Here is a 26,393-nt window from a genome sequence, read left to right as displayed (position 1 = left end):
TTGAATAAAAATTTCATTGTTGAATAAATAAATGAATCTTCAAAAGTTCAAAATGTCCACAAAATGTTCTGGACAAGAAGAGGAATTAACAGCAAAAATTTCAAAAAATAACATTTGTTGGTTATCCTCTGAGAAAATAATAAGTACGTTACAAGAGATCTGTGACATCACAAATGGAGATACGCATTTTGCAACTTTCACCATTAATATACACTTACATATATTTTGTACATATTATGCCACAGGTGGAAATTAAGTTTCACTACTTTTGTTTGGAAATGAGATAATGAGACATTAGGACTAATGTGGGCTTCTATAAAATCTAGAATAAAAAATAAACTATTTTACAGATCAGAACAGGTATTCAAAAGATAATGTGCACTAATTTATGAAAGGAGTGATTAACATGAAAATAAGTTACTCTAAAAGTTCCAAATTAATTAACGGCTCGAGTGATAAAAGATAGTCAAGAAAGGGGTATTTCCATTTATATTCTACTGCAATTTAGCATCAGTTTGCCCTAAGTGAGTGACATTGAAAGTTTTAATTTGCCAACGAAAAAAACAAATAAAAATTACTGAGTGAATGGAGCAACGTTTTGATGTCCATGATGCATTTTTTGCCCAGTCATTATGGACCTCCTTTCAGCAAATACACAAAATAGTCATGTTAGCATAATAAATTACAACTTAGTCTGGTGACTAGAACTGCCTGTGCATCGATCTATTTGCTTTATAATTTTGTTGAATTATCATTCATTGTCATTTGTGCAGTGTATTCCTTTCTTTCAAGTAAGCATTAGTCCTTTTACGTCTTGTCCTAACTGCGAACACCCTGTTAACTCACTGTCATTTGATTTAATTTATTCTAGAAAGAAAACCACCAGTACAACAGAGATGGCTGTGGTTTGTTTTATGATTCTTAAACATTTCTGTTAGGATTTTAGTAAAATTTTGTACTTTTAAAAAGCTCAATGTTAGCCAAAGGTTGTTGATGGTAATAATTGTATATTTTAAAAATAAATGTTATAATGTTGTGTTGACTTGTACAATCCCCAAAGGGGAGTAAATGTACCAATGAAAAAATATATGAATAAATAAATAAATAAATGGCAAACAAAATCTAGTCAATATGCCCAGTCTATATTCAAAACGTCTGCGTTCAATGGCTCTGCTTTAGTTTTGATAAATGTTTATCTATGGCTCCGAATTGCCATGGCCACCTAACATTATACAAAAAGGGGCGATGATCAAACCTATTATCATCAGGACTGTACGTCTCAGCGTGATAACTTGGAGTTAAAATTGTTATTTTGTGACGATTTATTGCGTAATGACGGAAAAAGTGTTTGACTTTATCAGCAACTTCTTCCGGACTACATTTTTTTGACCAGATAGGTAGTAGTTGACAGAACATTGAGTAAGGCCCACAATATTCTTGCTTGCGTAATTTACCATACACAGTTAATTCTTCGTAAGTCATACCCATGTCCGCCTCATCTGTTTGCACCAATTCTTCTCCTGCCAAGGGCTCAAGTTCTGCTGTTGGAGGTGCAGAGAGAATTTCATGGAGGGCTGTCAAATTATACTTGGAAGCAGTGTACTTTAAAAATCCTTTCAAGTCTGTTTTTGATATACCACCAATTGGGTTCACGTCGGCACTGGAGCAATCATACTTGGTGTAATATCCTCGCAATGCTTCGTCTACGTTGGCAGACCCAAGAACTAACAGACCTCCATCCCTTCCACGTACCCACAACATTAATTGAGCGAATAAATACGATAGAACCATTCTTAGCCGAGCTTGAATATTTTGTAAGGCTAAAGATTCTCGACTTGTACCACCATGAGCCGCAAATTTTGGCTCTCTTTTTGTAAGTAATTTGAAAATGGCTAGAACAGCAGATACCGCTGTATCTATAACAATACTTGAATGGTAACTGCCAATTTGTGAGGCCAGAAGTTTAGCTCTGTCATGTGTTTGTTTAGAAGAATTTTCTGAGCCCATGTAACAGGTTACGAGCACTTTGTTACACAGGTCTAACGGGTTGGTTGGTTGATAATTAGGATCTCCAACTATACGGCGTACATCATGCAGAACATCTGCGTTACCACTTTTCACAGAATTAACAATTAAATTACACATTGAAAACACGATACAAGCAGAACTTGAAGAGTCAACACCACCACTTAAAGGTAAAAAGTAGCCACCTTGACCAGATCTTCTAAGGTAATCCCATAGCCAGCAAGCTGGGCCTAGCGCAATCTCTTCTTCTGGACAGTAAAAATTTGGCTTAATTGGTATGGATGGTGAGAGTAAGAGATCATCTGAGGATAAACAAAACTCTTGTACAATTATCCTCTTATATGGTTGAGCAGATCCAGCAATACTTGCACGAGAGCGTAATGCATTCCTGTAGGTTCTGATAAAATCTAAGTCAATCGTTGCTGTGGAAACTTCCACTTCTTTCAACGTGAACTGCTCTGCTTGTCTGATCAAGTTACCATTAAGATAGATACAAGAATTACCATTGAAATAAAACCGTTGACCATCACAGCCTCTTAAATTACTATAAAGGTAGCAGCCACCACATTTGAATGTTGCTGCTTTGATTAAATCTAACGTAACACTGGCCTTGCGCAATTCCATGTAGGAGCCCGAACCATTTAAAATAATCTCTACACCATCCAAGGACAAAGGAACATGTGAACTTTCTGGACTCCATAGTTCTTCACATATTTCAAAACCAAAACAGGCATCACCTGTGGCTATCACAGCATCTCCAAAAGGTACGACTGTTTGATTCACAATAGCACTGACGAAAGATGGCAGGAAGTAGTCTTCAGTTTGTCGAACCTGAAACCACAATTAAAGAGCGTAATTAAAAATCCTGAATTGAATAGATTTCCTTGAATACGGCACTTTCTCCTACTTATGATCAAATAACATTAATTGTAAGGGTTTTGATGTTTTTGGCAAGAGGAGAAATGCTAGAATATCAGCCAAGAAAACTGATAAATATAGAAATAGTTATAAATAAACTTCAATTTCATGGGCTTTTGAACTTTTGGTGCGCCTGGTAAATGGCTGCAATGTCAGCCAAAAAAGCTAGCAGAGTTAGAAAGATAGAGCACCAAAAGGACTGAGCATAGACATGAGAATGAAGCGCAAACAGCTGAAAATAAACATAGGCTCCAAATAAATTAAAGGTATCACAGCAAAAGCAGGACCACTTTGAAATTTAGGGAACAAAAACTATTGTGAGGTTTCCACTTATTGTGGAACTTAAGTCTCCTGACCACTGACTTTTAGGATTTCATTGTATTTTTCTAAAATCTTCAATTCTTGTGCTTTCAGTGAATTTTCTCCATAGTTCGAAGCAAATTTCTTAAAATTTTCAAAGGAATCTGCACAAACTTTCTCTTGTAAAAAATTGAACTGCCCAATTAAATTGGCAATAGCTGATGTGACTTAGTTCCTTTCTGTTAAACGCGGTCCAATGGGGTAGTTGCATGCAGCTGGGATTTTAGATCTGATGACTGTTTCCAGCAGAACTTTTCGCGAAAAAACCATTTATCGCATTTGCAAGTTCCAAAATTGAGTCAAAAGCTCCGTAAAAGCTCCATAAGAAGTCATACTTTGTTGGCTAAAAATAAATATTAATAATAGAAAAATACTTTTATCACATTCACTCGCTCACCTACTCAGTGAACTTCAAAAAACTCAAGCAATTTTTCAACTCAATTTTAGACTGAGTAAGATTTGGGACTATGAAGAAATTTCCAACTTTACACACCAACATTCTCAAATATAGACATTTCTTTGGCCAGGGTGGAAGGATTCTTTACACTCAAGAACATAATGGTCACTTAGGAAGTGAAACATTTTGAAAGTTCTTCTTCCCGATACTTGGATTTTGACAGTTATTAGAGACACTAGCTTTGATCTTTCCTATTTTCACCACAATTTCTCTCAATTTCAAATAATATTTCATTACAGGTAAATATCTAGAGCTGAAACTCAAAATAACAAAGAAATAGAAACAACCAATGATTTGAATCCTTTACATCATACCTTGTGCCAGGCAGTAAACCATCTTGATTCTCTGTAATTTCCTGAGTCGCACAGAATTAATTTGGGACGGATCAGTAGGATTTGCCTGAAATATCACAACAATCATTGGGTAAGACGAACCAGCATTGATACGAAAATAAAAAAATTCATTATGATGATCCTTCAATATACAAGAATAGATTCACATTCGGTGGCATATTTTAAGCTACCTAATATTTCTTCCACCATCAATTGGTACGTGACCAAATATGTGAGTTCTTCCCATTTCTATGTAATTCTATATTGTTCTCTGGTTTTTATTCTCATTGACTTGTTGAAAGAATAGATGTAAGACCTGATTATATAGAGATACAGCATTAGTACTGATTTCATTTCCCACTTCTTTCTCCGGTCATCTTTTAATCTTTTTTTTTTTTTTTAAATTTCTAGAACTGCTAATTGTTGAATTGATCAAAAAGTGTTGAAAATAAAATTGATTTTGGTAAATTCTGGTAAAAAAGTATTTTTCGTTGGTTAGCTGATGCGTTTCCTCCCTGGGTGTTTTCGTAAAACAGTTCCTGCCGAGCCAGAAAATGACGCAAAAAATGGCAGAAATGAAACAAAAATTGAGTCGGTTTCTACTTTGGGCGTGAATCCAAAGACTCATGAGCCCTAGCATCATGCATGATCAACAAAAGCCAGAGCTCATGATTTTTAGGACTCACGCCTGTCTAACAGAGATCGATTCAATTTTGGCCGGTTGCCACGAAGCTATAGTTTTCTGTAGATTACTTGCATGACTGATACTCTACATATCATTCCTCAAAGGGCCTCTTAACAGCAAAATGAAAATGAGTTATTCAAAATGCCAGTCACTGTGACCCTTAGGCTCAGAGCGATCTGACAAAAAAATGGTCACGCTGACCAGCTTGCATGGAATTTGTAAAAATTAGAGAGAACTCTACAGACTCAATTTCATCCAGTTTTTGGAATCCAAAAAATTTTCTGACCAGAAAGCCCAATGTGAAAGTACATTTTTTCTATCACGGTGAAGAAAAAATCTGATGACAAATTCTTAAAAAACTCATTGCAAAAAAAGTACAATATGTTTGCACATTGGTTTTGCATCTGTTTTTATCATAGTATGTACTGAAGATATTTACTGTACTTTTGATCAGATTTATAATTATTGTAGTAAGTTTAGAAAAGCCAACCAGACTCAGGAGCAAAAATTGAATTTGAACTTACAAGAAATCTGAAATTGTAATCCATTTTCTTTTTAAGTGAAGCATTGCCAAACGAGCTAGTCTCAAGGATGGTGTCTCAAATATTTTGATATTTAGGTGTAAATTTGTACAATTGCATAATGAATAAATAAATTACAGATATTTGTGGTAAAGTGAACTACCTTTTTTTGTGTGTTAGAAATCAAGTTTGAAATCAGTTGACTTACTTGTTCAGTAAAATCACTCTGCAGTTGTATAAGGTATTCTTGTGCATTACTGGCATCCCAATATCAATTATGATATCTCTGCATGAGTCATTCCGTAGAAGTTCTGCAACGACTTCCCATGAATGTAGAGTCGTGTCACTTTCCAGGAAATGATCCTCACACGAGTAGCCACTGGAAAAGTTTGGTGGGTAAATTACAAAGAGGCAATTATTTTTAGCTTCGTGGAAGAGATTTCACATTTGAAGTATTTGAAGAAAAACGATTGAACTAGTCACAGTCCAACAAAAAATCCAAAACCATCATTTTGAGGAGGCATGGGTTCGAGGAGAGATGGATTAAGCTGGAAAAATTTGAAAGGAAAAATCGGATGTGCACCTCATAATACCTTTACTGAGCTAGTTTCTGGCTATGTGAAATAAAAACGTTGGTATCTTCTTTCGGAGTTGGTTTCAGTAATTTTCGTTGCGCAAGTCGTGTTCTACGTGAAATCCTGGTTAAGAAACATGTATCAGAATCCTTCAACTCGTACCTTCTCTAGTGGTCCATTGGCTGATTGTAAGATTATGTCACGTAAATTTTTGCTTCACATTTAAATTTCTTGAGTTTGCTTTGTTACTACAAACAGTAGGAATAATTTATTCAGAGGCGTAATCTGACAGATGCAACCAGTGTAAACGCTCCCCATGCCCCAAAATCTGTCTCCTCATCCCATCCAGTATCAATCTATGAAACAAAACTGGACAAGCATACCTAGGGGTAGAAGTATGAGCAGATGGGCCTTCACAGAACCTTAAAAATAATTTATGTGAACAAGAATCGATATATCTTACCTTACTTCTAACTCAGGTCCGGTTCTTAATCTGGCTCCTTCCTGTTTGGCAAGATGTATACTTCGCACAATCCTCTCATAATTGCCCTGAAAATCTAAAGCCCATTGATTGAGGGTGCTCACAGATGCAATTACTTTTCGTCCCATCATCTGAAAGCAAAATGGAAAAGATTAAAGAATCAGAGACACGATCCTAGATTGCTGTTGCGAAAAGTAAGTAAGGAGATAAATTTAAATATTATTACTTATCAGATGGATTAAATATAATTAAACTTACTGTAACTAGGAAATTATCAGCTTTGTCGTAAATTTTGGCCTGAAAACTAATAGGTTTGATCAATAACAACCGAGGAGATGACTTTCCTTGCATGGTTGCCCTTGGTTACAGGACAGAATCTTAGGACTTACTCACAGGTGACTTAATCAACCGATGAGGAGGGGACTTCAGTTACCCTGTGTTTCAGATAACTTTGCCTCTTGAACTATGCACAGGATAGGGAATTCCTTCCCTATTCGGCATGTACGGAGAATAGGGCAAAGTCATCTAAAATGGACTCAAGTTGATTATTCGTTCCAAGAAAGGGCTTACAATATTTGACTAATATTCTACAGAACATGGCCAACCAATCATACAGCTTCAATTTATCATGACCGCTTCATGCCCAACAGAAAAACCTGCAATCAAGCCCACGGGCAAATCGACAACAACAAATTTCAATTGGCCGTCAGTGCGCCGATTATTGAAAGTTTAAAGCAGCGTGATAAGAGATCAAAATGACATATATTTCATGGTAGAGATAGGGCCTTTTCCTGCTTTATTACAGCAACATCCTTTTTATTATCAGGCCTCTGCTGAATGTATGAAATAAGAATAAGTACCTGCCGTGAGAAGATAACCTCAAATGAGTACAATGAACCAAACCACTTACAGAGCATGAAAATTAGGAAAAGGCAGATAATCTTTTCATTCACCAGTCTGAGTGTGAGGGAAGTATTGCATGTAATGTTTGTTTCAATGAAATTTTCAGAGACAGAGTGGATGCAGAGTCCCGTTCGGGCAGAGTGTTGCAGAGGCTGAATAAAAAATCATTGTGCTCAGTTTAAAAGTAAGTACTTACGTACACAAAATTAGAAGAAAATCACAGGGAGCTGCAATCTACCATAATACTCTTTGAAATATTTGAAATGACTTGAGGAGGAACGCAATAGAAATTCTAAATTCGGAATAAAAAGCTAATATTTTGAGTGTGAGCTGAGTGTGAGTGTGACAGCGTGACTGATAACAACAATAACAACATGAGAGAAGTGATAACACAAATATTCAGTGTTGACAAGTCGTTGACTTACACAATACTCGATTACGTCTTGTGGCAAGACGGTATCGGGATTGCTGATCCCGATCGATGTGTTACATTTAACAATGCTGACAGCAAAATTCTGACTAATGCAACACGAATTTGTACCCTGTCCTGTCGCCTAGTCGCCTAGGTCAATGATTCGCCTTCAATTGGCTGGCTATGCAAAATGACTGTCGTGACGCACGAATAGTGGTATCAGATTTTACCATTCAGATTGCATAGCGGGTTGAAGGCGCTCTTCTGTATCGTATCAGAGTGGCCCTGTACAACGATGTTGAACAGAAATGTTTAGAATTTTGGAGTCTTCAATCGATTCGTGATTTTGAAAAATGCCCGAAGAACATTATTGCACTTTCCAAGATTTTTTTTTTCCTGTAATTCTTATTTCAGAAAAGAGAGCCCAAACGCTCGGTTCAGATTGTGGTTTTATGTCTTGTGGTTTTGGCTATCGTACTCTAATGCAAAATTGAGAGAGTCGTCGTTTACAAGATCGCAAGATGAAGTCTGAAAAAGCATCTTATTCTTGCTATCCTCAAGAATTATTGCCCCTCTACTAACAAAAAAGAGGAATGTACACAGTTTTTTTTTACTCTCTAGGAAAATCGTGTTTTCCGAGATGCGCATTTCTGCACTTTCACCATCGATGTATATTCTCACTACAGGCCTCGCATGCCTTGGATAGGCGATTGTGTCATCATCTATGGGTTAAATAAAAAATAAAAAATAAAATAGACAGTGACACTGCAGGAACGCGTAGCTCAGATTGCGACGTTGCAAACTTTCTGTCTTGCTTCATTTTCAAATGGAAAAATATAAGTCCTCAACTTCATTCCTCGAAAACTGACTCTCCCGCAGTCTCTGATTTTCTCTTCTCTGTGTGAAAAATACTGGTTTGCGGTTTTGTTCTTTCCTGGTGGAATAAATTGAGAGCGGAGATTCAGAGACGGACTAGCCATAAGGCCAATCTGCCTTTGGCAGATACGCCCCCCTGACGCATCGAAGAGGCGCCCCTCTGCTAGATATAGCAAAATAAGATGAGGGAAGAAATGCGGGAAATTCAAAAATGAAGAAAAAAAGAGCGAAAGTTAGAGTAAAAAAAAGTCCTCGCACGCATGATAGTGGAGACTGGAGGTCCTGGAAATATAAACCGGATTTAAGTCTTCAGAGGCGCCTGGGCCTACAAAAATGCTGGAAAATTAATGTTTTGGTTTTTTTTATTTGCTGAATTCAGATTTTGTATCCGTAGCTCAATATTTTGGAGAGGAGAATGTGAAAAATTGGGACATACTGGTTTAATCAACAAGCTGCAATGAATGACAATTATTTCACTCACTGGCAGACACCCGATTAAATAAAATGCAAACTTACGATATTACGTTTTTAGCCTTTGCTATTACTACGTGAAAAATTAGTCACTCCTCGTCGTAAAATTAGATTTGAGGCATTGAAAATTTTTGTCGATTATCGTTCTCGGAACAGGGATGATGAGTGTCATTAAGTGAGGAAATCAAAATAGCTCTCGAAACTCTGTCAGGGGTCAGAATACCTATACATTAAATTTCTAAGATCGGTGTAAAATTCTTTTCTTCGAAATTTTCACCTTTTTGGTAACATAGAGACGCTTTATCGCCCCCTGTCCTCATCAGCCATGTGTCACTCTCTCAGAGGATGTAGCATTGTCAATTTGTAGACGTGCGCCTTTTTGATCGCTTGAGAGACCTTTAACATTTTTTTTTCTTTTCAAAATGATAGGTAATTGATTAGGGCACATCCTATTTACGGCTGTGTTGCTCATACACCCTTTAAAACAGCACTAAAAATACGAATTAAACAAACTGAAACAAACACAATATGGAAATGGTGCAAATGGAAAGACGGCGCAGAGATACAACTATTCGTGCTTGATGGATGTCTGTGTTGCATCTGCAAAATTGAAGGCGCGGTGGCGTGATGGCGCGAGCTGTGAATTCGCGATGTTCCGCAGCTCCGCTTTGTGCAGCTAGTGAGGTGTCGTGAGAAAATTAAGAAACGAGGCTAGATTATTACGGCTCTACTATTTACGGCTGTGTTCCTCATACAGTATTTCAAGCACCGCTACAAATACAAATAAGACAAACGGAAACAAACGCAGTATGGAAATACAGCAAAGTAAAAGGAGGCGCGTTGATGACGGCGCAGAGATACAACTATTCGCACATGATGGATGTCCGTGTTGCATCTGCAAAATTGAAGGCGCGATGGCGTTAGGCGTGAACTCGCAGTGCTCCGTCCTATGCTGCCAGTGAGGTGTCGCTCAGATTCGAGAGAACAATTTAAAAAACTAGGCCCGATTACGTCTCGACTCTGTTGTTCCTCAATTTTTTTCTTCTTTCCGTCTTTCTTTTGTCGTTCCAAATTGCAAAATGAGGTTCGATTATTAATAGCGGTCATGTTCCCACGTTATTGCTTTCGACTGTCTAGTTTCATTGTTAGGTACTCCACACATAGAAGCTAAAAATGGCAATGGCTCGATTGCCCCCCCCCCCCTCCTCTTCTTAAAAAAAAGTCACTGCGCAACAGGCTTATAGGTACATAAGCACCGGATCCTTCAATAATTGGACTGCATTTTGCAATTTGGAACTATAAATTCTGGCTTTTCTGGAAAAACACTTATTTGCATAGGGAAACTAATGGCACATACGTTGTTTTTAAACCGGGCCAGAATTTATAGTTCCAAATTGCAAAATGTAGTCCAATTGAGGGGCTTGGAGGACATGCGCAAGGCGCATAAGGGCAGTTTTTGCTATTTCGAGAAATACGCGTTCGAAGTTTCGAAATTACATCAATCCTCATTGTGGAAAGAAAGTTCAAACTGACTTTTTGATGATTAACATTTGGAGTTTGGGAGCGAATTTTTCATAGAACATGCGTCAAGACTAGTTATACTTGAAATCGTTAATAACCCAATTTTTTTTTAAAAATCTGCAATTATGCACCTTGCCCTTCAAATCCCTTAATTACGAAAAGTCAGCACGTTTTTTCTCACCTTGCACTGCATTTAAATTGCTGGAAGATTGAGTAGGAACTTTTTGGCTAAGAATTCGATGAAAACTGTCGGCAAGTCTCTTAGATCATGAGCGAATCGTCTAGATACAACCTCGGATCACTTATTTTAAGTGCGGCACGCTTGTATGAGTAGTAGTGAATCGGCGCCACTGAAAACACAAACAAGCTGAAGAATATCAAAGACGAAAAAGTTACATCATAGTGACTTTTTTGTAATTTAACAGAAGCATGCTCTGAAAATTAACAAAACTACGTGGAAGTTTATGACACCAATAATGTCTTAATTCAAAACGAAAAGATACGAGAAAAAGATCTCTAATTCAATTTTTGCGAATGTGCAAATATGGGGCGTAAAATTTCATTATAATCCAGCACCCTGTATACAACTGAATTACCTGGATATCCATAATAATTTCTGAGCATGGGATATTGGAATTTCAAGTACGTAGTTTTCTCTCGAAACTGCAATCGTTGAACTGCTGGTTCCAAACCGTTCTAAGTCCGGTTTGTTTTGATATCCCAGGATATTTTTCGTTCCTATTTCAAACTAAATTTTACATGAATTTAGATTGACTATACATGAATAATCCGAAGAAGTGGTGACATTTTTTACTATATAGTTTCAATAGGGGGATTTTGCCGAGGAGGAGGGGGGATTTTTTGGAGTGCCGAGTCTAAAAGTTACCTTCGTTTGTCTTATGCATACCTACATCGATTTCCTTTCTCTTCGGGAAAATCTCAATTTTCCAGAAATTGGTGGGTACTGAGAAAAACTGAGGCCATCTTCAATCACAAGCATGCGCTGAAGATTACATGAGATTCAACCATTATATTCCTGACGATTTTTTTTGACCTGTGTAATTCATTAAGGAAAATACGGCGCAAAAACACATTTTTCACAAAAGAGTTCAGTTAAATCAATGGCCGATTTTCATTTTCCCGGCCATTTTTTTCTGAAGTATTCCTCGGTAGTTTCCCGCGTTCAGATTTAGAAATTGAGAATTTTTCATAATCTCGTTAAGACCACCCGCATATTGTTTGAGAGGTTGTCCCAGAGCCCGTTTAGCGCCCCCCCCCCCCCCCCCCGTTAGAGCCCTGGGCAGTTGAAAAAATCAGGGCCTTACGTCTGTAATCGCATTGGGGTCGGCGTCGTTCACAAGGGAGCCAGACGGTTTGCTTTGCAGGATATCCAGACAGATGTCTAGACAGGGTAACGATGAAACCGGCCTGAAAGACAGGTGAAAACGAACCCTAGACACACGCAAATTCCTTGATAGTGAGAACGATTGAACGTTCCTCCCGGAGACGACCAAATTTCGCTCTCAAAACTTCGAAACGATTACATAAGAGGGAGCGACAAAGGGACTGTTCGGCTGCCCGTTCAGGAAAGTGTCTCTGAAACGTAGCGTCAAGGGTTGGGAGAGAGCCGGGCCCACACACACACGCACACCCTAACACGTCTGCGTCTTTCAGTTCGCCAGATAAAAATTCCTGGTGGTTTCAGACCGTCCGAGTACACGTGCGACCCTCCCCCTCCACAATGCCTGTCCTGTTGCTCTTTCCTTTGCTTTTGCTTGGTGCTAGTTCACTTGAGTGATTGACTCCCACACCGCTACACGTAGTGTTCGTCCGGTCTCAAAAATAGTCTCGCTCAAAATCTAAAATCAGATCACTCATCGTAAAAACGTTTCTTTTAAATTGTGCTTCTCTTCTCGTAATGGAATTTTCAAGGTATCGTGAGTGAATCCTCGCTAAAAGTAATCGTGGTGAGAAAGGCAATACCCGAATAAAATAACGCCTCCTCTACTTCGTGAAATTGCAGCCCAAGAATGTCACGCTGAAGTCGAGCAGATGGATTTTCGTAAGTCTAATTTTCTTTTATGTACTCCTAAAATGCGAGTTTATTTGAAGGGCTTGGAGGAGAGGGCACATAGGTGCAGTTTTTGCTGTTTCGAGATACCTATACGTGTTGGATGTTTCGAAATTATATTGATCCTTATGGTGGAAAGAAAGTTCAAACTGACTGTTTTATGCTTAAAAATTGAAATTTGGGAGTGAATTTTTCACAGAATGTTGTTAATAACTCATCAATTCTTTCAAAAACTGCACTTATGCGCCTAGTACTCTAAGCCCCTCATTTTATTTACTTCACATTTCCTTCAAAGCTTCAATCCTTATGCCGTATCTAACTCACAGACTTATTTTCTCCCATCCCGAAAATGAGACGCCCTATTCTCATTTTAAATCATAGCTCTCACTCCTTTCATACATTCCAATAATTATTTTCTTTTGGTTTTTTTTTCCAGAGTTTCCCACTTCCCAACTTGCCTATAATGAGCTTACGAGTCTTCAAACGGTATGTAGTCTTATTTTTTTACAATACCGCACGTTTAATGCGGTCAGCTTAAACATTTTCTGAAATTTTACGTTTCCAGCATTGTATCATATTTAGTAAATGTTACAACAAATTGCATACGTTTGCTTCAATTAAAATGGATAAAATGTTAGCGGAGGTTTTGAGAGGATGAAATTGCATTTCCATCGGATAAAGGATAATTTCTTTTCAGCTGACTGAGAGACTTTAACGCAGGAGTAGAAAAGTTGCTTGAGCCAAGAACCGAGAGCGAGACTAATGATCGGGCAACTGTCAATATTCTTGCTCTAATTTTTTATACGATTTCATCCACAATCTTAAGTATTTGCTAAGCCAAGGAAAATCCTTGACTTTCGTTACAAATAAATATTTTATTAAAGATTTGGCAACATTCGAATGTTTTTACCAAATTCAGCCTCGGCAAGACGGAATTGGGGAGACCACGAGAGACGGATTGCCCCCGCCCCTCACATTAGATTCATTGTATGACTTTTTCTTGAGAGAACATTTTTATCTTTAGGGGCAATTATGGCGTTAGGTGCAGGAAGAGCGCTTCTTGATTGCGGTGTTTTAGAATCTTTATTGCTAAATTATATTTCAGAGAGAAAACTATTTGGTGCGGATTTTCTGAAATTGTTAGTTTTCAGCATTGTATTGTTGTTTTGCGAACGTAAAATCGCAAAGAAACCAAGAAATGACCGTTCTCCACGCAGCGCTTCAATTTTCCAGATTTTTTAAAATCTGCTCCACCCTCCTACAAACGAAACTTATCTCCTTCCGCACAATTTTACTTCCGCCCTCTTTTAAGTTTTTGTGACAATAGCGATCTTGAGCAAACGACGAAACGTACTTCTTGCACGACGTCATACTGCCGCGCAAAGGAAGAACGCCGTAAAAGCCCTCAAACTTTGCCACATTTTCTTTGATAAATGTGACTTTTCATAGGAATCTGTGAATATTTATCTTCCAATTATTCATAAAATTTTATTCTATTCGCGATCAGATTTCAACTGTCTGAAAAAGTCATTGGAAATTACTCACAACTCTCCTCCAAAATAAACATTATCACGGGGAAATTCGGCAACTGTCGAATACTGACACAGCATTTTCTTTAGGATCGGATGGCAGTACTGCCGTGCTTCGGAAAAACGCCGTATGAACCTTCAGAGATTGTCCCTCCAATAAAGAACTGATTTACTTGAAAAATTAGGAAGATTTTTCTCCACATTTGTCGGACAATTTTTTTTGCAATTTAATCTCAAATATCTGAAAATTTAAAGAAAAGTATATGCATAACTTCCCTCAAAAATAAATATTTTAGTCGAGGAAATTTGGCAACTCTCGAATGTTGTTCGGCGTTTTACCTTAGCACGGCAGAGTATATCGTCACCTTCCAGGCAAAGTATCACAAGCGCCATGCGACGTTTAAAAATTTCCGCCGCCATTTTATTTCTTTACTGAGAAATTGTTGGTTGAATCTGTTTGGAAATTTCACTAAAATCGGCAGCACAAGGAAAATTCAGTGAAATTTTCGGACAGCTTCGTTGAACAATTTCTCTGTAAAAAAATATAATGGCGGCGGAAATTTTTAAACGTCGCATGGCGCTTGTGATACTTTGCCCGGAAGGTGACGATATATCTCGTAACGATGGAGATTTGCGTTTGATGGGAGGAGGAGAGAGGGCGAGATCAGTCCGTCAAGTTCTTCGTTATTCGAGTGTCCCAGACAGGTGCCTTATCAGCATCGTTTTGACCAACATCACCTCTTTTGTCTTTAATGTTACCGATTTCTGTTTTCCTCCTCGCCCTCGTCTCAATTTGAGGATTTTCTCCGACTCCGCGTCGCCGACAGCCAGACTGTCGTGCCAAGAGAGAACGCCGCATGAGCCTTCAGGCGTTGCCAAATTTCCTTTAATAAAACACCAATTTCCTGTTACACTTATGAATATTTTCCTTCCAATTTTTAGGATAATCTTATTCGCAATTTCACCTCAAGTCCCTGAAAATTTCAAGGAAAAATATTCATATCTTAAAAATAAACATTTAATCGAAGGAAATTCGGCAATTCTCGAATGTTGATACCGCGTTTTTCTTTACCACGGCAGAGAAGCCAGACCGAAATTTACCAAGCCGCCCGGATGTTCGGCACGTTTGACCACCCCTAGTCCCCCTAGTCCTTTACCCCCTCTCCAAGAATGATCGGAGACGTTACCTGAAACGGCCGTCGTGGCTGAAGGAAGGAACGGCACGTGGCAGTCTGGTTCGTGAAATCGAGAGTGTCGGTTCAATCCCTTCAGTCGCTCATGATTTTGAAAAGCTTAATTTTCTGTCCGGTTGGAAGTTTGCTGTGTGTCCCAAAGAGCAGAGTTAACTATGTCGTCACTAGTGTCAGTCATCATTGTATGGGTTTTCAGTACCCGTTTTTTCGCGGTTTAACTTCATATTTGGTTCGAGGATGTCATTTGTGAAGTCAGTTTGTCCATACATATGTGAACCCCTCAATGTTAATTTGGTGAGTCGCTGCTCATTTCATCCAAGTTTTCCTTTTCAAACGAAATGTTTTTATGTACAGTACCAGTCTCTGACTTTAGAGTCTCTGAGGAGCGTTTTTTCCTTTTAAGGTGATTCGCTGGACGCCATATTTTTTGTCAGAACGGCATGCGATATATCTCATCAATTGGTTCCATTTTTTCAGCTACTCGTCATTTTTCTCCGAATTTTGAGATCGCAATTCTGTTGTCAGGAGACTAAAGCACTCACTTACCAATTTTAACAAAGAAATTCAACGTAATAAAGGCGTGGTTTTTTAGAGAGAAAATATCGCATTCGAGTGCAGTTTCGATATCAGTATCGAATGCGATATTTTCTCTCTAAAAAACCCACGCCTTTATTACGTTGAATTTCTTTGTTAAAATTGGTAAGTGAGTGCTTTAGTCTCCTGACAACAGAATTGCGATCTCAAAATTGGAGAAAAATGACGAGTAGCTGAAAAAATGGAACCAATTGATGCGATATATCGCCTGCCGTTCTGACACAAAATATGGCGTCCATCGAATCACCTTAATTTTCTCGAGGTTTCTTTAATCCTGAGAGTTTCACAGCCAGTGGGAATACCATTTCGCAACTCGTGTCGGATGTCATTGTATGAGTTATTGGTAATCTTATTTCCTCGATCCTTTCGTGATATTTGGTTTGAGGATCTCTTTCAGGGAGTCATTTTTGTTCTTACGTTTACTCCCTCAATTTTCATTTGATGAGTCACTTGTCTGGATTGCAACATATTTTAAATGTTTATCTCTTGCCCCTTCATCGGCCTCTACTAAACCGGTGCGGAATGAAGCATGCAACTTATCGAGCTTCTGCGTGTGTTGTGGTATCACTCGAAACTGAAGGGGCTCTCTTATTCGTCATAACCTATCGTCGCGTCTTCGTCACGCATTGTCGCGTCGCGCTGAATGTCTGCCTCTGTCAGTAGTCAGACCGGATTTAAGGTGATTCGATGGACGCCATATTTTGTGTCAGAGCGGCATGCGATATATCGCATCAATTGGTTCCATTTTTTCAGCTACTCGTCATTTTTCTCCAATTTTGAGATCGCAATTCTGTTGTCAGGAGACTAAAGCACTCACTTACCAATTTTAACAAAGAAATTCAACGTAATAAAGGCGTGGTTTTTTTAGAGAGAAAATATCGCATTCGAGTGCAGTTTCGATATCACTATCGAATGCGACATTTTCTCTTTAAAAAACCCACGCCTTTATTACGTTGAATTTCTTTGTTAAAATTGGTAAGTGAGTGCTTTAGTCTCCTGACAACAGAATTGCTATCTCAAAATTGGAGAAAAATGACGAGTGGCTAAAAAAAATGGAACCAATTGATTCGCGAGTCAAGTGACAAAGGATCGACGATCGAGTAGAGATAGTGCGACGCGTGAGGTATCCCTACAGTTTTGCAGGCGCCTTCCCGCGATTGGTTTTCGCGCAAAGTCCAAACTTTCGGACACTTCCTTCCGACAGATGAGGTCCTTTTTTACAGATCTGGTCACATTTATTATGAAGCAATGAAACTTCCTTCCATATCTACAACATCGAAAAAGGATTTGGTCTTTTCTCCGTTGACTTGAAGATTTTAACGCAAGGAGTAGGAAAGTTGAATCGGACGAAACGCGTGATACAACTATTATTTCGATTTCGAAGAAGATAAAATCGCATAACCACAACATAACGGAGAATCTCTTTTCGACTAACTCGGAGACTGAGGTGATTCGATGGTTGCCATTTTTTGTGTCTGTGTCAAAGCAATGTGCGATATATCGCATCAATTCGTTCCATAATTTCAGCTACTTGTCATTTTTTTCGAATTTTGAGATCGCACTTCTGTTGTCATGAAACTAAAGAATTCATGTACTTTGACAAAGAAATTCAACCTAATGAAGGCAGGGTTTTTTTTAGAGGAAAAATATCGCATTCGATTCTGATATCGAAACTGCGAAATATTTTTCCTCTGAAAAAATCTTGCCTTCAGTACGTTAAATTTATTTTTCAAATTTGGTACATGAATTCTTTAGTCGCATGACAACAGAAGTGCGATCTCAAAATTCATAAAAAACGACAAGTAGCTGAAATTTTGGAACGAATTGATGCGATATATCGCACGTTGCTCTGACAAAATGGCAACCGTCGAATCACCTTAACGCAGGAGTAGAAAAGTTGAATCAAACGATACGCGTGATACAACTATTATTTAGATTTCGAAGAAGATAAAATTGTCTAACCATAACGTAAAGGAGAATTTTTCTTCGACTGACTCGGAGACTCAAACGCAGGAGTAGAAAAGTTGGACGGGGCAAAACGCGCGATACCACTATTTCGACTTCTGAGAGGATACATTGCATAACCACATAATGAAGGAGAATTTCTTGTGGGCTATCTCGGAGACTTTAATGCAGGAGTAGATAAGTTGGACGGGGCAAAACGCGTGATACAATTATTTCGACCTCCAAGAAGATAATATTGCATATCCACAAGATGAAGGAGAATTTCTTTTCGGCTGTCTGAGAGACTCAAACGCAGAAGTAGAAAAATTGGATGGGTCAAGATCCGAGAGCGAGACTAGAAATCTGCTTCCGCCGCACGCCTTGCTCCACTGACCTGGGGGGGGGGGGGGGGGGGCACGATGCTCGAAGTATAGATACAGTTCTACAGACTCTTCCCGCGATAGTTTTCCGCACATAGTTTCAAATCGGAATCTGAATTACATACTTGCGATCCTCAGGAGAGAAGTATTACATAAAATTAAACCAAACCACGCTTTTAATAGAATATAAGAAGCATGTTCTGTCGATGGAGAGCAGGATTTCAGAAGAAATCGACTTTAAGGTGATACGATGGACGCCATATTTTGTGTCAGAACGGCATGCGATTTATCGCATCAATTGGTTCCATTTTTTTAAGCTACTCGTCATTTTTCTCCAATTTTGAGATAGCAATTCTGTTGTCAGGAGACTAAAGCACTCGCTTACCAATTTTAACAAAGAGATTCAACGTAATAAAGGCGTGGTTTTTTTAGAGAGAAAATATCGCATTCGAGTGCAGTTTCAATATCAGTATCGAATGCGATGTTTTCTCTCGAAAAAACCACGCCTTTATTACGTTGAATTTCTTAGTGTCATATTTTGTGTCAGAACGGCATGCGATACATCGCATCAATTGGTTCCATTTTTTTAAGCTACGCGTCATTTTTCTCCAATTTTGAGATAGCAATTCTGTTGTCAGGAGACTAAAGCACTCACTTACCAATTTTAACAAAGAAATTCAACGTAATAAAAGCGTGGTTTTTTTAGAGAGAAAATATCGCATTCGAGTGCAGTTTCAATATCAGTATCGAATGCGATGTTTTCTCTCTAAAAAAAACCCACGCTTTTATTACGTTGTATTTCTTTGTTAAAATTGGTAAATGAGTGCTTTAGTCTTCTGACAACAGAATTGCGATCTCAAAATTGGAGAAAAATGACGGGTAGCTGAAAAATGGAACCAATTGATGCGATATATCGCATTATCGCATGCCGTTCTGACACAAAATATGGCGTCCATCGAATCACCTTAACTATGCCCTGAGTACATGGCGTCTTCTAGACCGGGCCCAATAATAATCGATCATCCTCATTTTTCACAAATTCATTTTTCAGTTTTTCCTGTGACATTAGGTTCTTCTAGACGCGTGTGGACTAAAATTTTAAAACGAAATGACGCACGGTTAAAGCCTGCTTCCTCCTATACGGTGGGTCTTTCTCAGCAGGGCAATCATTTACAGCTTGTAAATGTCCGTATATTTCCTCAGGGGGGAGATCGGAAAAGTGAGCTGATAAGTTTGCTGAAGATTTATATAAAATCTATAAAATCAATAATTTTGTTGCTCCCCCTAATTAAATCTTAGTTGAGACCCATATTCTTTTGTGATTCGAAGATGAGCCACCATCGTGGTCGGTATAAATTTAATTTTTTTTTTAATTATAGGGATCGTACACACATGCGTAACGCGTCAAGGGGTACATAGTAGGAGGGCAATGTTAATATGCGCTTTTCAGTTAAAGCAGCACAGGCACCAATACATTGAAATTATACGCTTAAGTTACTGCTATCGGATCGGAGTGTTGTGTGTGTAGCCTTTTCATTATTTGAAGGGGATTCTCTTATTGAAATTTATTGGAATAAAATCGCGATAAGTTGCACTTTTTTGTAATGTAAAATGCCTAACTGCCTCACACGTAGATATCTGATAGTTTACAGTGGGAATTTATTGACCAAAGGATGGAAAAAAACAGTACAATTTTAATGGTAAAAAATGGTTTCTTCCATTATCATGCAACATTTTTTTCAAATTTCCTTTGCTCTATACTCCTTCGTAACGATAATAGTATACACATGATCATTTTATGTTGGATTTATTTATTGAAGCATTTATTTATTTCTTTTGCAGTCAATATTTTGTGGTCTCTCCAACATTTGTGAAGGCGGTGCACTAGGACGGAAGATTTTCACTCTATTGCGTCAGAGCTGTTCATAAATTTACAAACCCACACTTCATCACGGTAAAATCTCTCCAAGTACTTCCTGCTCTCAGAATCAATTGTGAACGAATCGAATTTTTGTCTATTGTCTCAATTTTCAAAGTGAACGGTTGCAGTATCCGTCCTCACCACTAATAGTAGCAGTCGCCATATAGGCGGTTTTTAGTAAAATCAGTCTAACTGCAATACTGCATTCCACGTTGCCGATATAATTGAAGCTCTCAGACAACGGCCCAACTCGGGTTGATTACGATGTTAATTTTTTGCGTAGGAACACTCCTTTCTTAGCTATTACGCAGTTTTTATCTTCTCCTAAAAAATTTCATTTTTTCGAGATGTATCGTTTTCGAACTGAGAGATTCGACTCTTTCTGATATTTTGTCAGCTTATACCAAAAACTAAGGAACTAAGGAAAAATCTGTGTAGAGAAAATTAAAGTAGGAGAGGAGGAAGAACAAACAGAGGGAGGAGAAGAGGAGAGAACATGGAAAAAGGAGGAAGAAAACGAGAAAGAAAGAAGAGAAAGAAGAATAGGAAGAAAAGAAGAGAGAGAACAGGAAGAAGCGAGACAAGAGAGGAGAAAGAGGAGCAGGAAGAAGAGAGAGGAAAAAGGAGGACAGGACGAAGAGAGAGAATAGGGGGCTTGAGAAAGAGGGAAGGAAGTTAGAGAAAAGAAGGATGGCAAGAAGAGAGAGAAGAATGGAAAGAGGAGGAAAATAAAAAGAAAAGGAAGAAGAGAATAAAGAGGAGAGGAAAGAGAGATAGAGGAAGAATTCGAGGAAGAAGAAGGTTGAAGAGAGTAAAATAAGGATAAGAAGAAAAAGAGAAAGAAGATGAAGAAGAGTAAGGAAAAGAAAAGAGAAAGAAGAAGTAAAGATGTGAGAATGGACGAAAAGAAGAGAGAAACGATGAAGATCAAAAATAGCAAGGAGAGGGAAGGTGGGACAAAAAAGAAGATAAGGAAGAAGAAGCAGCACCACATTCTGCATAAGAACATTGATGGTACCTGCGCTGTTTTGAAAATGAGCCTAAAATATTGATTCCTTATTGCAAAATATAGTTTTACATAATCAGAAATGAAGTAATGTTACCTAAGATTTCAGTGTTTTAATTCCTGAGTGGCATTAGGATATATCTGACATACGACGGCGAAACTACTACACCGCGTATCTCGTTTCGAATGAATGAAGTCATCTGAATGGATGGGAGTTATTGGTGAAAGAGGAAGGAATAGAGTTTTCGTGAGTGTTGTACATTTGGAAAATCAAGAAATTTTAAAATGAAATTGGTCAGATTATTATCCTCATTCTACATTCTATCGGTTATTTTCATTTCGTCCCTCTTCTTTTTAATTAGGGATGCTAGTTGTATTCTTAGGTATTAAATATTTTCCATAGCAATAAATTATTTCATCAATACAATTATTTTTGTCCTGGAGCTGCGTTGCTCCTTTTTTGAACAAAAATTTAGAAATATTGCAGCGCTGTGCGTCCCAAGGTTTGCCATTGACTCTGTATCTTCTTGCATAAAAAAACTTTTCTTTCAATTGAGCGAGTTTTACTCTGGTACAGAAAAGAAGGAAGGAAAAGAGATAGAAGAAAAGAGAGAAGAACGGAAGGAAAATAGAGAACAAAAGAGAGAACAAAAGAGAGAACAAAAGAGGGAAGAAAAGAGGGAAGAAAAGAGGGAAGAAAGAGGGAAGAATAGAGGGAAGAATAGAGGGAAGAAAAGAGGGAAGAATAGAGGGAAGAATAGAGGGAAGAATAGAGGGAAGAATAGAGGGAAGAATAGAGGGAAGAATAGAGGGAAGAATAGAGGGAAGAAAAGAGGGAAGAATAGAGGGAAGAATAGAGGGAAGAATAGAGGGAAGAATAGAGGAAGAATAGAGGGAAGAAAGAGGAAGAAAGAGGGAAGAAAAGAGAGAAGAAAAGAGAGAAGAAAAGAGAGAAGAAAAGAGAGAAGAAAAGAGAGAAGAAAAGAGAGAAGAAAAGAGAGAAGAAAAGAGAGAGGAAAAGAGAGAAGAAAAGAGAGAAGAAAAGAGAGAAGAAAAGAGAGAGGGGGGCGAGAGGAAGGGAAAGAAGAAGAAAGAGAAGAAGAAAGAGAAGAAGAAAGAGAAGAAGAAAGAGAAGAAGAAAGAGAAGAAGAAAGAGAAGAAGAAAGAGAAGAAGAAAGAGAAGAAGAAAGAGAAGAAGAAAGAGAAGAAGAAAGAGAAGAAGAAAGAGAAGAAGAAAGAGAAGAAGAAAGAGAAGAAGAAAGAGAAGAAGAAAGAGAAGAAGAAAGGGAAGTAAAGACAGAAGAAAAGACAGAAGAAAGAGAAGGAGAGACAGAAGAAAAGAAGAGAGAGAAAGAAGAACAGGAAGAAAGGAGAAAGGGAGAAAGGGAGGAAATAAAGAAGAGCAAGAAGAACAGAGAGAAAAATAGAAGAGAAAGAGCTGGGAGAAAAGAGAGAAAAAGAGAAGAGAAAGAAGAACAGGGTGGAAAGAAAGAAGAAAAGAAGAGAAAGTAGAACAAATAAAGAACAAAAATCCAATTAACTTTCGTACTCTACTTTCAGTCCCTCCCCCTCCCAAATGGAGATCAGTCTTAGGGATTTTAAATATTTTATCGCCCAGTATTATTAGAACGGGGGGCGTACGATACCGCAGCTTTTGGTTTGGGGTCGCAGTGGTGCTTGCACTTCCGTCAGCCGGTCGGCAGCCATGGCATCCGTTGAAGGCCGAAACCAATGACCCAGGACCCGGGTGCACGGTTAGGCCTGAGGGCGGTAGAGGAAACCCCTTCGGCAGATGAAAATGTCTTCGAGTTGGCAGGGGTCCATAATGGCGAAACGAATAATTGAAACCTCTTCATCCTCTCTGTTTTTCTTTCAGTTTTCGTTAAAGAGTGAATTGGTATAGGTCTAATGGGTAACTGAATATTTTCTTAACTTTTCTTGATATTTCAAACGCACAACTCTCACGAAAATTCTATTCCCTCTTCTTTCAGCGAAAATTCCCATCCATTCAGGTGACTTCTTATATGATTATCTTCATTTCGTTTCTCTTCCTTTTAATTAGTAATGATAGTTGCATAATTGGTAGTTATTTTTCCGAGCAATGAATTAGAGCTACTTACCCCTACCGTTTTTATCAATTCACTTTTTGTTTTGGGGGTAAAATGCTCCTTTCTTTGACATACATTCATTACTAAATAGAATGAAGGATGAGTACGGAAATAAGTGACTTGCGGGGGGGGGGGGATAAAAATAAATGAATAAATAGTAAAATAAAATATCCGATGTAGAGAGTGAAAATGAGATGCTAAAAGTGCAGTAGAAATTTTAAAAATTGAGTTTGATGCCATTGAACAGTATTGTCGCCGTAATACCCTTGAGACCCAAGGTGTTCATTCGCTTGCCCTGGTAGCGTCGCCCACGCAGACCCGTGAAATTGTTACGCGTGTCGGCAGAGCTCCCAATATTTATGTTGCCCCGGATGTGTTAGATTACTGTCACCGATAAAAAAAAATTGAAGGAATGGCAAGCCGCCTGCATTAATTTTTGAATTCGCCCGGAGATTTGATAGAAACAATTTTTTAATCAAAGGAAAAACCGTAAGTTCAGCTGTACAAATTTTGAGTTGCAATGCACGTCCAATGCTCTTATTTAGGTACCTAGGTCCTAGCCTGACTGCTCATCGGAGCAAGCTACGGTTTTTAGCACCTCTAAAGAAATATCAGCTCCATCATGAATACTTGTGGGTAAGACATGATGGGGATATACGGACGAGAAAGGATGAGGTAATAATAAAAAAAGGACTTTCCAAATTTAATATGCATGATGTAGATTTAAAATTAAAAGATAAATTATTTCATGTAGCTTATGTCAATAATGAATCATTTGCATCTTGTTGGTGTAAATTCGTAGTAAAGTAGTAAAAAATTACTTTGATGTAAGTGCCCTCACTGAGACACGAATAATGAGATGAAAAAGAGATGATAAGGGGATAAAATGCAGAGGAAATGAAAAGAAGAGGAGATGAAAAGAAGAGGAGATGAAAAGAGGAGATGAAAAGAGGAGATGAAAAGAAGAGGAGATGAAAAGAAGAGGAGATGAAAAGAAGAGGAGATGAAAAGAAGAGGAGATGAAAAGAAGAAGAGATGAAAAAGAGGTGAAATGAAAAGGAGATGAAAAGGAGAGGAGATGAAAAAGGAGATGAAAAGGAGATGAAAAGGACATGAAAAGGAGATGAAAAAGGAGATGAAAAAGGAGATGAAAAAGGAGATGAAAAGGAGATGAAAAAGGAGATGAAAAAGGAGATGAAAAAGGAGATGAAAAGGAGATGAAAAGGAGATGAAAAAGGAGATGAAAAAGGAGATGAAAAAGGAGATGAAAAAGGAGATGAAAAAGGAGATGAAAAAGAGATGGAAAAGGAGTTGAAAAATAAGATGATAAGGAGATGATAAGGAGATTAAAAGGAGATGAAAAAGGAGATGAAATGAAAAGGAGATGAAATGAAAAGGAGATGAAATGAAAGAGAGATGGAAAGGATATGAAATTAAAAAGAGATGGAATTAAAAAGAGATGAAAAGGGGATGAAAAGGTGATGTTAATGAGATGAAATGAAAAAGAGGTGAAACGAAAAGAAGATGAAATGAAAAAGAGATGAAAAGGGGATGAAAAGGTGATGATAATGAGATAATAATGAGATAATAATGAGATGAAATGAAAATGAGATGTAAAGGGGATGAAAAGGGGATGATATTGAGATGAAATGAAAATGAGATGAGAAGGGGATGATAATGAGATGAAATGAAATGGGATGGAAAGGGGATGGAAAGGGGATGAAAAGGCGATGATATTGAGATGAAATGAAAATGAGATGAAAGGGGATGATAATGAGATGAATGAAAGTGAATGAAATGAGATGAAAAGGAGATGAAATGAAAAAGAGATGGAAAGGAGATGAAATTAAAAAGAGATGAAAAGGGGATGAAAATGTGATGATAATGAGATGATAATGAGATGATAATGAGATGGAATGAATATGAGATGTAAAGGGGGTGAAAAGGGGATGAAAAGGGATGATAATGAGATGAAATGAAAATGAGATGATAATGAGATGAAATGAGATGAAATGAGATGATGATGATAATGAGATGAAATGTGATTATAATGAGATGAAATGATAATGAGATGAAATGATAATGAGATGAAAATGATGAGGAGGCTGAGGGTCTGGTGCCGGAGCCTCCTCGTGGTGGACCTGGGGCGGGTCTCCGACCCGTGCCAAACGCCGGCAAACCTGTTGTGATTCTGCACCCTCCCTCGCCTCAGGTTGTTAGCCCATATCTCTTCACACATCGTAACGAGCGATTTAGGATCAAGCGCATCCTTGGTACGTTATTACCTTGGTTGTTAGCCCATATCCCTAATACGCTCGGGCATGGATCAACCGCTTCCTCGGTGCCCTGCTTCGCGCAGCAAGGCTGTTTACACCTTGGATGTTAGGCCATATCCATTGCAGCCTTGGATCAAGCTGAACCTTGGTACGTTATTACCTTGGTTTAGCCCATATCCCTGGCTTACGGAAGAGATCAAGCGGAACCTGAGGAACATGAGGGGAACGATGATCTTCAGAGGACCACTGATAGTAGTTAGGCCATATCCTTGAACCGCGAGGTGCAAGGATCAACCGGTACACAGTGGTCTGAAAATCCCGATCTGTGACCGACTTTGCGCGATTCGTCAGCGACCAAATGCAGGGGTGACCGATCGAAGCCTGGCAATCCTGTTCTGGTCAACCTCCGGTATCTGCCGATGCTTGCGCATTAAGTCTAAAGCCGTCATCCCCCCGGGACACTTTAGACCAGGCAAAGTCGGAACCGGAGGGTCGGACGCCTCTCAAACGGGCTGGTGGTTGGGGCGATGTTGCAGATTGAAGTAGGTTTTGATGCAGGAGAGCCGAATACTTCACGAGAGTTCCGGGGCCTCGTGGCTCAGGGTATTCTGTTCTCCTGGGCCGAACAAGCCGGACAAAGTTTCAGCAATCTCTATCTCTGTAGAGAGTATCCAGCTACGAGTTTGTTGTCTCACTGCTGGATCGCACGGTGGTAGAGGAGTTCCCTGCATTCGGTCATTGGCGAATTGTTCACTGTTGTGAGTGAGGGTGCGCGACCTCGAGGCGACCCAACTCTTCATGGCATGAGATCTTGAAGAGGTCACTGGTTATCCT

At 38.6% G+C, this 26,393-nt stretch overlaps 1 protein-coding gene and 1 long non-coding RNA gene across 5 annotated transcripts; one reads left to right on the top strand and one right to left on the bottom strand.

Annotated features, from left to right (window-relative positions):
* Nadsyn (NAD synthetase) lies at nt 1-7,637 on the bottom strand. 3 transcript variants are annotated; one of them, XM_019058236.2, is made up of 5 exons: nt 7,454-7,637; nt 6,337-6,485; nt 5,507-5,677; nt 4,075-4,159; nt 1-2,856 (listed from the first exon to the last, which is right to left on the bottom strand). In XM_019058236.2, the coding sequence occupies exons 2-5, from the start codon at nt 6,483-6,485 to the stop codon at nt 1,162-1,164; spliced, it is 2,100 nt and encodes a 699-aa protein (XP_018913781.2). In that variant the 5' UTR covers nt 7,454-7,637; the 3' UTR covers nt 1-1,161. The 3 variants fall into 3 exon arrangements, with proteins under 3 accessions (XP_018913781.2, XP_018913780.2, XP_018913782.2); XM_019058235.2 differs by having other exon boundaries at nt 7,458-7,636; XM_019058237.2 differs by lacking the exon at nt 7,454-7,637 and adding an exon at nt 7,265-7,413.
* Nucleotides 7,638-11,887: 4,250 nt separating this feature from the next.
* On the top strand, nt 11,888-21,566 carry LOC109041799 (uncharacterized). 2 transcript variants are annotated; one of them, XR_002009998.2, is made up of 3 exons: nt 11,888-12,599; nt 13,045-13,094; nt 20,091-21,566. It is a non-coding gene; the product is annotated as an uncharacterized lncRNA (long non-coding RNA). The 2 variants fall into 2 exon arrangements; XR_011899210.1 differs by lacking the exons at nt 11,888-12,599; nt 13,045-13,094 and adding an exon at nt 15,232-15,624.
* The last annotated feature ends 4,827 nt before the right edge of the window (nt 21,567-26,393 follow it).

This window comes from Bemisia tabaci, chromosome 2 (genome assembly GCF_918797505.1).
Source record: "Bemisia tabaci chromosome 2, PGI_BMITA_v3".
NCBI classification, from domain to species: domain Eukaryota; kingdom Metazoa; phylum Arthropoda; class Insecta; order Hemiptera; family Aleyrodidae; genus Bemisia; species Bemisia tabaci.
Note: the sequence above shows the minus strand (reverse complement) of the source record. Positions and strands in the feature narration are given on the sequence as shown.

Coding starts and splice junctions, on each gene's coding strand:
- Nadsyn (XM_019058236.2), bottom strand. CDS start 6,485: ATGATGGGACGAAAAGTAATTGCATCTGTGAGCACCCTCAATCAATGG. Junction 5,678..6,336: donor GGACCTGAGTTAGAAGTAAG/GTAAGATATATC, acceptor AAACTTTTCCAG/TGGCTACTCGTGTGAGGATC. Junction 4,160..5,506: donor AGAGTGATTTTACTGAACAA/GTAAGTCAACTG, acceptor GTGATATTTCAG/GCAAATCCTACTGATCCGTC.